Here is an 11,411-nt window from a genome sequence, read left to right as displayed (position 1 = left end):
CCTTTTCTGAGACTCAGTTTCCTCTTCTGTAAAATGGGGTAATCAATAACTCTTCTTCCTCCCTTGCATGGCTGCTGTGATGAGAAAATGAAACCCTTGATGTACATACATAAAAGCACCTTGAATAACAGTACAAACTCGGGTGCTGACAGAGGGATCTTATTTGCTTTAGCTGAATCTCCTTCTAGCTCTTAGGGTGCTGTTGGTTCTAGAATTCTCAGATCTAGTGAATAAGGCTGTGTTCCCTCTCTCCAATTCCTGCATAATTTTATACACTCTGGTCACATCCCTTCCCAGCCTTCATCGTTCTAAACTAAAGACTCTGCATTTGTTTAATCTATCTTCATACGGCAGCCCCCTCCACCACCACCCCCCATCCCCTGATTATAGAGTGGCCCTTCTCTGGATCATCTCCAGTTCCATTATGTCATTCTGGAAGCACTAAGACCAGACCTGCACAAGTGTGTGTGTGTGTGTGTGTGTGTGTTCCTCAGCTCTGAACCTCTGACTCTGTCCCCCTCCCCAATTATAAATCCTAGAACAGGATGCTTGCCCAAGACCCTCTCCAAACTACGGAGAAGGCCGATTGGCCCCTGGCTGAAGCCTCCCCCTCTTTCTCTGCGCAGCCCTGGCCCCAAGGGGCTAAAACGGCTCCCTGTCTGGCTTGGAAGGCTGGGAGGTGGATAACTAGGATGGGGAGACCGAGGGGGAGGGAGGGGGGGTCTTGCGCAAGCGCACGCGGCTGCACGGACCGCCAATGCTGCTGCCTCCCGGAGCAGAGGGAGGCAGAAGAGGAGGGAGAGAGAAGAGGGGAAGGGAGGGGGAGGCGGCACTTGGGCTGCAGCTCGCAACCAGAGGCAGTCTCGCACAGCTCGCGGAGGGACCAGGAGAGGCAGCCGCGGAGTAGGATGCTCTGCGGGGTGCCCTAAACCAGGGGCGCTTGAAGCAGCTTCAGGGACTGGGGCAACTGGGCAGCTTTCACCATGCATCAGTCCCTGACTCAGCAGCGGTCCAGCGACATGTCCCTGCCCGATTCTATGGGTAAGTCCAGCCGCCCTTCCTCCGGGCGGCGGCAGCAAGGGGTGAGTGCACTGGCCTCTGACAGTGAGTGCCCTGGCCGCCCCGAAAACCAGAGAGCGGGAAGCGGGGCTAGGGGGGCTCCACGCGCCCCAGCGTCTAGGTGGTGGACCAGAGCCCCAAGGGAGCGGCCCGGCTGCGGCGGGGGCGACGCGCGGAGATTGGAGAGCCAAGCTTGCGTCTGAGTATCCCTGCCCCGGAGTGCGGGTGTGTGCGTGTTTGTGTGCGTGTGTTTACAGACTTACAGCCAGGGGTAAATCCCAGCTGTCTGAGGATCAAAACACTTTCCTGCAACCTGCGCCTTCGTTTTCCATTCAACACTCCCTCTTTGCAAAGTACTGGTCACTTCTAAGAGCTCACGACTAACCATAAATAGAAGAAGCAGGATCCTTGTCCCCTCCCAACTCTCTTGAAGCTGCCCTGAAATTCAGAGCTGCAGTGAGCAGGGGGGACTGACTTGCACCTCGCTGATGGGGGGTTTGCGCAACCCTGGGGGATGGGCGGGAGTAGGGGGGAGAAGAAGGGAGGGGGCCTGGTGGGAGGGGAATTTCTGCGGAATCACTCAAGACAGCCCAACCCTGCTGTCTTCAGCTGCAGGATCAACATTCTTTGAATTTGATTCCTATCCTGCTCCAAACGCACGGAGTGTGCGTGAGTGTGAAAAAAGCGGTGGGGGGACGAGTGAGAGCGCGAGAAAGAAACATCCAGCGCGAGCCCGCGCATCTTCTGAAGTCGCGCTTTTCTTCTCTGGGAGGAAGGGAGGGGGAGGGGCACCTTTCGACACCTTTTCTCACTGAAGCTGGGGGGCAGCTACCTTTGGGCACTAACTTGGCTGCCCCTCGAAGCTGTTTCTTGGTGGTTACCAACAAAAAACAAACCCAGCCCCCCTCAGCTGTTAGGCATCTTCCCAAGCTCTATGATTTCACTGGGCGGAGAAATTAATTTGGAGCCCAGGAGAGCGGGAGGGGATTGTCAAATCATGATCCCACCTAATTTTAAAATTCGCCTCGGCTACACTTCAACCAAATCGAATTCCCTCTTTCCAACATACTTTACATTCTGCAAAAACCCTCTGCCCCGCAATTCCTCCGATCTAGCCTGCTCAGATCTTCGATGAATTTGCGGGGACATCTCGAAGGGAGGGGGTGGGGAGAAGATTGAGCCCCCACTGACTGAAAAAGACTTAATCTCAACAAAATTCGTTCACCGGAGGAGCGCCAGAAAGTGTTTTCTCCTGGATAGTGTCAAGATCTATATTTTCAATGTTTTTGCACATTCAGTATACGAATTTGTTCTTTTTCATTTTAAGGGCGTAGTTACTTGCGGTGAGATACAAATGGGGTCAAGAATTCGGGTCCGAATCCAGAGTCCAACAGTACCAGACTCCCCCCTAACTCGCAGCTCGCTCTCGCGCGAGTGCTCACTCTACACACGCACGCACACACACACACACACACACACACACACGCAGATACACACACGCGCACACTGCACTCCTTACCTTGGCCAGCTGTGGCGCCAACGCAGCTCTGGCTCCCCGACGCCAAGCTGTTGCGCTAGGGAGGGCTGGGTGGAAGAGCGCTAGGGTTACGCAGCGCGCATTCCCGCTGCGGGCGACAACCACCTGCAACCAAGCCTCCCCTCCCCGGTCGTCTGCGCGCGGGGAGTGGGCAGGTTGGTGGTGCAGAGCTTAAAGAGTTGCTACTTGGCACACTGCTCTGTGTGTTGGGGAACAAGATGAAGAGAGTTCTTTCTTGGGCTCCCAGGGGCCCTCAGCTAATCTTACGTTTCTAGAAAGGTCTGCGCAACAAGAAGCTGAGTGGGCTTCACCCAGCCCAGTCTCGACGCTGCGGGGAAGGAATCATAAATCCCATATAGACGCAGAGTGGGCACCACACATTCTGCTTTTTAAAGTCCGCAGACCGAGAACATTAGCAAATTCCTGAGTCAGTGGTAACCCTGGGTTTCCACAGTTTATACAGGGGAGTCTCCCCGGAGTTCCCTAGCGCTGGTCCCACACAGCCCAGGCCTGAATCAGCGTCTAGGCTACTTAGGAGCTACTCCCACTTAACTCGGCTCTGGCAACACCACCTTCTCTTGCACGAGGGGTGGGGAGGAATGAATGGGTGGGTGGGCTAGTATTTCAGCCTCTGAAGGCAGCGTTTCTGAGGGGATTCCCTTTATAGACAAGACACAACCGCAGCCAAAACGATAAAATTTAAAACACAGAGACACACAGTGCACCCTCAAGGTGCCTGCACTGTAGCTTGCTGGCTTCCTGGACATGGAGCTGTAAGTCCAAGGTTTGGCAATTATAAAGATGGTAGTTGGACTGCAGGGCCCCTCAATACCCTCACAGCAACCCCCTTCTCCCTTTGAGTAACACCGCCCCCAGGCGCTACTGGCACCTCTACTATAGCACGGCATTGCTTCCTACCCAAATAACACATTCATAATTCACTGACAGCCTTGGATGTCTCCATTCAAAGAATTGTCTGAAGTTGGGGGATGTGAATTTCAGCCCCTTTAAAGGAAACATTTGGGAGATTGGCAGGGCCTTGAGACTCTTGCATGGGTAACCACCTGTCTCCACGGATGCTCAAGGTTGGGACTTCCTGGAACCCACCCTGTATGGCAAAGCTGACTCAGGTAAGGAAAATCCTAATCAGTTCAAAAGATCAATCCCAAGAGTTAGCCAGGCATCAACAACGCACTCACTGTACCAGGCAGATACTGGGTCCCTATCTTAATGTATCCCAATAAAGATCATATAGCCTACCTGTTCTCTTGGGAAGGGGAGATCAAGAACATGTACAAGGTAGAAATGCAAGAGATGGAGACAACATCCTCCCTTCTAGCAACTGACATCTTCTTTCCTGTCAGATACATAATCCTGGAACTGATGGACATGATATGGATTGTGGACCAGCCCCGCAGTGACAATTGTAATGGTAGCAGTCACAGTTGATATACCCATTGAGTAAGGTATCTAGGAACTTGGGGACATGAAATAATGAGCAGTTAGAGTGAGAAGAAAGCATCTTGGAGGAGGGGAGTTTTGAGCAGGTTTCAAAGGAAGGAAGGGATCCAGATTCAAAGACCGCAATGCAGGTGGGGGCTCTGATTAGGGAAAAACTCGGAGGAGAGAAAAGCTGGTTGTTTTTAGAAGGGTGGAGACAGCAAATAATTGGGCGCTTTGAGAGCTGATCATACTGGTCGTCACTCCACTGGGGTGGAGGTGGAGCACTGCAGAGAGGGAGGGCTGCAGTAGTTCTGCAGGGAGGCTGCTGGAGTGGGGGGGCAGGCATTGCCAATGAGATTTCAGAGTCTCTCACCATTGTTGGTTGCAGGAATAGCTGTTATTTAAACAGAAATGTACTGAGCACCAAGTAAACAGGGTAATGAGAGAGGTTGAAATTGTGACACTCATTGGCCAGAAGGCTTTAATTTGGGGGAGCCCTCACGGGTACCCTATTTTAAAAAGTCAATTCTATGAGCATAGCCCATATTTATTCACACAATTTCTCCTACAGCCTTTTTGATTAGAAGGGAAACAATTCTGAGATGCTGCTTCTTGTTTATTCAACAAGTACTGCCGGCTCAGTAGGTATCAAACACTGTGATAGGCACTGTTTTCAAGTACCTGCTGCTTTATTTAAGTATCTCATTGTGTCTTAGTTTTTCTTTGATGTGTCAATTTACTAAACCAAACAATCAGAATAAGATGGTCCTGTGTTCCATCTAAGGTAAGCCCCAAATTGTACCTTAATAAGGACAGGGCTCTACTTCTCCCTTCCAAAATAAAAGAGCCATCAGGAAAATGTCCTAAGCAGACATAATGAGCAGTCTTTTAGGACCCTGGGCCACCACCTTCCAAGAACAGGTATGTCTTCCTCTAAGTAGATGTGAATTTTATTAAGTCAAATTGATGCTAAAGATAAATTGAGGGGTGATTCCTCATTTTCAAAAGGAGTCACGGGGTGGGGGTGGGGGGTTCCTTAACGTAGTCAACTCTTCAAGTGCAACTGGAAATAATCTTATTTTACATAATTATGGTCTTTATAGTGTAAAATAAGAAGTGATGGGGTGAGGAGATGTGAGGGACAGAGAATAGATATCCAACCTAGGGATAGGGTTTTCTTAGGAATTCAATCCAAAGCAAATCTTACCTGGGGGTAAAGCCCCTATGGGGATATAGGATCTTTATCTGGGTTTCTCAACTGACTGATTTTTCAGTTCAGGTTCTAAAGCAGGGGAAAAAAGACATAGATTTTCAAATGACACCATGTGGTTTGCTGAGTCACTTTTCTGACTGGCTCCTGTGCTTTTAAGAGTTTGAGAGATATCTGCAAAGAAGACCCAAGATCTGTGATTAAGATTAAAGGCCATTTGGTGGGGAAGTAGCAGAGCAGGCAAGTGAAACAACAGCAAATTAGAAAGAGGATGCATACACACACACTCCCATTTAGTCTCTAAGGTTACGAGTTTCCTGGGTAAGGTGTTGAGACACTAGTGGGTCACAAAGATACCCTTGGTGTATCCAGACATTCCCTCGGGGCGGTGCCAGTGGCTCAAAAGGGTAGGGTGCTGGCCCCATATGCCGGAGGTGGTGGGTTCAAGCCCAGCCCTGGCCAAAAAAAAAAGACATTCCCTCACGTTTTACCAGAGGCTGGGGAGGGCTAGAGATGACACGAGTGCCAAAGGAGAAAGGAAGGTAAGAATGGTAGGTGATGTGGCTAAGTTTGTATTAGAGTCCCTCTGTGAATCAACTCACAGATTCACTGAGGAGCATCTGTCATCAAATAGACTTAGTGACTCTGGTTAGAGACTCATTTAGGCTCCCTAGAAATCACGAGGAAGGATAGGTAACCTTCGGGTAAACAGAAGAAATGAATCCTGTCCCACCCCATTCCCTTCCCAGCGTCCGCAGTCTGCATTTCCCAGCTTTTCTCATTGTGTTTACCACCAGTCAGCTTGCCCTTTGCATTCCTAATAACCCTCTAACGCAAAGAGCCCTGAGGTCGCAGGTGCCTCTAGTGGGCCTCTATGTTTTTCCCCATGGAGGCTGGATTTAGGTCTCACTGGAGAAGCCTCATTTCCCAACTCTCCTTACCTCTCTACCCAGGGTGAGACGTAGTGCTTTAGTATGCGGGTGCCTATAACCCTCGAACCACTTCTACATTTCAATGTAAAATAGTCTTAGAATAGGCCCCTATTAGAAATGACCCTGATGAGTCACATCCCTCACTTTCCAGGCTGACGTCAGGGTAGATCGCCAGCCCCTCCCACCTCCCTGGGAGGCTTCGGCAGGGACTGTACTGGGGAAGACAAGATGGATGGTGGGGCTAACCCGGAGTGGCTCTCTGATGCTTTTCTTCCATAGAAGAGGGCATATCTGCAGGAGGCTGCCGGCCGGCCACAGCCCCTCCTTCTCACCACCCACCACCAGGCCTCCTGGGTCTCACTTGGTTTTCTAGCCTTCCTCCCCCTTCCTCCATCCCCTCTCCCCTCCCTCCCAGTGGTGCAGTCTGGGCGGCTTCTCTTGGCAACTGATTCCTGAGGCTGCAGTGAGGCCTCCCAGAATGACAAGTCTTATGATCAGACCCAAGTGGTCTCTTTAGGGCCATAAATGACAGTCAAGCCGCCTGGGTGGGTGACCCCATCATAGGACTCCCCACAGCTTCACCTTCCACGATTCCACCAGAGAACTGGACTTCCATAGCATGCCCTATTTGCTTGTTGCTGGTGGGTTTTTTCTGAGAACTCCTAGGTGGTCATTCTCCCCTGGTATTTCCTTTTCAGCACCCCCCTCCATGTCAGAGAAATGCCTGCAGTGTGTGGACGGGTGCTGGGTCCCTTTTTAAAAAAACTAAATTGAAAATGAGCTTAGATGCCATTTTTCTATCTGACTTAATAAGCCTGGTTTTGAAAAAAAATATTGGTTTGCTCTATCATGTCTGATAAGCCCTGAGTAGGAGAATGGGTTTCTCATCATTTATATTTATGTCAACCTCACATAAGCCTAAATGTGTATAAGTTATAATCCTCCCTATCTACTTCCCCCGATACGGATCTTTATAGACTAATGGCCTCCAAACACTTACTTTATTACACACATTTGTTTTGTGACAAATCCTGCCGATGCACCATTTCAAAGTTTATACATGAGGTGGCAAATGTCAGATATAAATGAAAAAAAAAAATCCCAGCCACCTGGCTTCGTTCTGATATTTACCCTGGAAATGAAATTTCATATTTCTAGCTTATGAGAAAAACCCGGCTTAACTGCACATTGGCTTTAAACTATTTTCATTTACTACCCCCATGCAGGCACTTTCCATTTATCATACGCCTCATAATTTGGCCTAAAAAATACTCTACTGCGTATGGTACATCTTTTATAGAGGGCCAGAAGCACAAACATTTGTTTTGGTTTGATGCAACTGGTAAAATTTTGTCTGTTGTTTCTTTTTCAAACTGGAAAATATTTTGTATTACAAAAATGGCACCTGATGACGGTAAAAATTAAAATTGTATCCCTTCCCCTAATCCCACACCCTAAAAATCACCCCAGTTACCAGTAGGAATAGGAAAGGAAAATCTTTCTAGTGTTTCTTTTTTCTTTTAGATACTCCCTTCCTCAGCTGACATGAACAATTTCAGTTTCTCCCTGTGCTTTCAGGAGCCTTCAACCGGAGGAAAAGAAACTCCATATATGTCACCGTGACTTTGCTTATTGTGTCCGTGTTAATTCTCACGGTGGGCCTTGCTGCAACCACCAGGACCCAGAATGTGACTGTTGGAGGTTATTACCCAGGAGTCATTGTAAGTATAGAAGGCATCGGTAGGTCTTAGTAGCTTGCTGGCTACAGAAATTCAGGTTCTACACCAGTGGTTTTAATTCTGTTTGAATTTCCAATGTGTGCTCAGATTTCCTCCTCTATATCTCTCTATATTTATAGAGAGAGGCGACTTCGGGCCTTTTAATCAGAAGAATCCAGGACCATCCCTGCTTAGAGTGATCCTACACAAGTCATCTCGCCCTTTAAGACCTTAGGTTTCTGGGTTAGGAAATGTTACCAACTAGCATTATTAACCTTAGGCTCAAGTCTTTTGTCTTTGGGGCATTTTCTATAATAGAGGTCACCTGAAATCTGAGGACCCTGGCAGCTTGACACTCTAAAACCAATAGCACCAATCTCTAAAATGATCCTTCATTCCTATCAGGAAAAAGATTGGGAAGATATATTTCTAAAGTATGTATATTTATTCATTTACGTATTATATACATGTTCATAATATTTCTATAAACATGGACATCAAAAAATAGATTAAAATGAAATAATTTTTAATACTGTTTCATGCAAACACTAAAATGTTACAGGATGATATGCACTTAGTGTGAAGTTTGTCATTAAAGATAGTGGCTATAAGTACTTATTTCAAATGACCCACTAGTTAATTGTTAGAATTTTTGGCTGACTTCTGAATCAGTTATGATTAGATTGCCATTAGGATAATGGGAGGGGTTTTTTTTTCTTTTGTTTTTGAGACAGGATCTCCCTTTGTCGCCCAGGCTAGAGTGCAGTGGCATTATCAAAGTTCATTGCAACCTCAAACTCTTGGGGTCAAGCAATCCTCCTGCCTCAGCCTACCAAATAGTTGGGGCTATCAGTGTGCACCATCATGCCTGGCTAATGTTTCTATTTTGTGTAGAGGCAGAATCTTGCTGTGTTACTCAGGCTGGTCTGCAATCCTCTCTCCTCAGGCTCCCGAAGTGCTAGAATTACAAGTGTAAGCCATTACAACTGGCCAGAATCAGGGTTTTTAATGTTAATCCTACAATATGGCTAATAAAAAGTTCACTGGGGTGCAGGACATAGCTACAAGAGGGACTCTACCTAAGAAAGTCAAATATTATGATTTCCTTGTTTGTACCCTCACATTAACCTGAAATTAAAAAAAAAAAAAATCTCACCCTGGGAAGTAGGAGGATCAACTCTGCCATTTACTTGTTGTTCATGCGTGCTTACATTATTAGAGTCATCTTCAATTTGTGGCTTCTCAACAGGAACATTTCCAAACATCTTGTCCATTGTGTTGGGATTCATTGAGTTAAAACTGGATAATACAATTTAGACATACATAAAATGCCCCACCATCAACCCTTTGCTGCTTGAAACTTACTTTCCTATCTTAGGATAGATCATTTGATCACCTGGCATTCATACTGATGGAGGGTGCCAGTGACAGTCCGTTTATTGAATATTAGTAATGCCTCGTTTCTTTCTTATTGTTTTAGAGAAACAATAAGTAGGAAATGGGAGTTTTAATCGTTTCTTTTCATATTAGAGTGGATTATGTTTCCCATCCCCATCTGCATGCAGTTCCCTTTGGAGACTGCTGAACTTGTCGCATGAACAAGCCTCATTTGGGCCTACGACACTGTTGTCCAAAAACCTTACTCTAGAGGTTGGATCATAATTTTAATATCAGTTAAATGGCTCCCCCAATTGCAGTTGCTAGAGAGCAGAATAAAGAAAAATTATATGTACATATATTTTTTAGGGCAAAGAAATCAGATATATTGTTTTGTTTCATCTCTCTCTCTCATCTTTTTTGAGAGGTGGGGGTTAGAGAGAGAAGCAAAGGAAGGGGGAGGGATTAAGGATGATGTCTTGGACAAGCCAGCCCCGTGAGTGACCAAGCCTGGAGTCTGTTGCCTAAATCACAGATTCCAAGAGCCTTTGCTAAGCTGGGTTCTGACATGGGTTGTGCCTCCCTGGAGCTGAGGGCTACCAGGGAAAGTGCTTCCACAGCTCTAGGGCAGGCCGAGCTCCGCACAGCCGATGGCAGGTGACCCACAGACACCGTTTGGTGCCCTCTGTTGAACATGTGATGTGAGAACTCACCCAGTCCACTTCCTGTGGTGAGGCAAGAAAACCAGACGTCAGCAGAATTGGTTTTTATTTTTAAACACAAGCTAGGGGGGTAGGGCGGGGAGGAAGGGAGGGGGTAAGATAGCATTTTGGTGGCTTGGAAAAGCAATTTATAGGGTCTGTGTGACTTTGTGTGTTACAGGTAGCTGCATTAGTGCAATACTTCTGACTGATGAGCAAATGCTCCTGCCAAGATTCAGAGTCTCTGTGGGTGAGGGGAAGGTATTTTCCGTGTCATTTAAGAGTACAAACTCCTATTCAGGAACAGTGGCTATGAACCTTCTCTGTAGAATCTCTGACCGTGGGTGGCTAGGTTGGAATACATTAACAAAGGAAGGAGGGAGCCTGATTGCTGTTATTCAAGTACCCGATGTTCAGCTAGCCCTGAAGTTGAAGCCGTGGGGGCGTGTGTCTGCGCCTGTGCGCATTTCACTAAGAGCTAAGATGGAAGTGTTAATAGGAGAGCCAACCCTAAAGGACAGTGTGCCCCCATGGTTTAACCTTTAAAAATGTGCTCTCACAGTTCCTGGAGATTGTTTCTTTAAAATGCATTTTAATTATAGAAAGTGAAGGGGGGGGAATAACAGATTGAAAAGCAGAAAGATCCCCCTGAGTCTATAGGTCAGATCATGTTGTAACAAATACAGTTACAACTCATACTTCTGAACAGTACACACCTGAGAATCCAGATTTATCTAAGAATTAGTTTGGTTATTAGGAAGTAACTGTAGAAATTCTAAGCCAGTGCTTTTCCCCTACCCTGGTGTGAATGAGAATGACCTGGTGACCCCATGAAAAAATGCAGATCTCAACGCTCTATCCCTAGAAACTCTAATTCAGTAGGTCTGGGTGGCCCCAGGAATCTGAATTTTCTTTTCATGAGCTAACCTTTGAGTGAAAAAGTAATACCTGTTGACTCCACATTTTAATGAGCACCGCAGGGGAGTCTAATTCCGGTGGACCGGCAACCACCTAGAGAATTAAAACACAATAAAATATGCTTAGCAGTAAAACCAGAAGTAGCTTAATGTGGCATTTAAAGATTCTGAACTGTCAAATTGGACATTTTGAATATAAATTACCATCATATAGAACTATAAAAAAATTTCAGGTTATGAAGAATTCTGCTGCCTGGGTGTTCATTGCTCCATCTTCTTCTCTGGAAGGTACAGATGTCTCTGTTGCACCTTCTGTCACCTTGTGACCTACAGGTATAGAAAAATCTGTAAGGAGGACTCAGGGACATCACAGAAGCCACAAAATGCACTACCTATTAAAAGAAGCAACTACCAGTTGCCAGTCATTGGCAAGCCTGAGAGAAACTCTCGATTTTGGATATAGGATTGGATTAAGTATTCAGTCAAATATTTCTTTCCTTCCTTTTTTTTTTTTTTT

The 11,411-nt window shown here is 46.7% G+C and overlaps 1 protein-coding gene across 3 annotated transcripts in view; it reads left to right on the top strand.

Moving 5' to 3' along the window:
- Positions 1-756: 756 nt before the first annotated feature.
- TMEM255A (transmembrane protein 255A) overlaps positions 757-11,411 on the top strand; it is a 57,541-nt gene continuing 46,886 nt past the window's right edge. For all 3 annotated transcript variants that reach the window (XM_012809663.1, XM_003797010.2, XM_003797009.2), the window contains exons 1-2: positions 757-1,041; positions 7,760-7,902. In XM_012809663.1, the coding sequence (XP_012665117.1) occupies positions 984-1,041; positions 7,760-7,902 (201 nt within the window). In that variant the 5' untranslated portion in view covers positions 757-983. The remainder of the gene's footprint in view (positions 1,042-7,759; positions 7,903-11,411) is intronic.

Source organism: Otolemur garnettii, unplaced genomic scaffold (assembly GCF_000181295.1).
Source record: "Otolemur garnettii isolate 467f Iridium unplaced genomic scaffold, OtoGar3 scaffold00110, whole genome shotgun sequence".
NCBI lineage: Eukaryota > Metazoa > Chordata > Mammalia > Primates > Galagidae > Otolemur > Otolemur garnettii.
The sequence above is the reverse complement of the archived record's forward strand: the minus strand, read 5'-3'. Positions and strand labels throughout refer to the sequence as shown.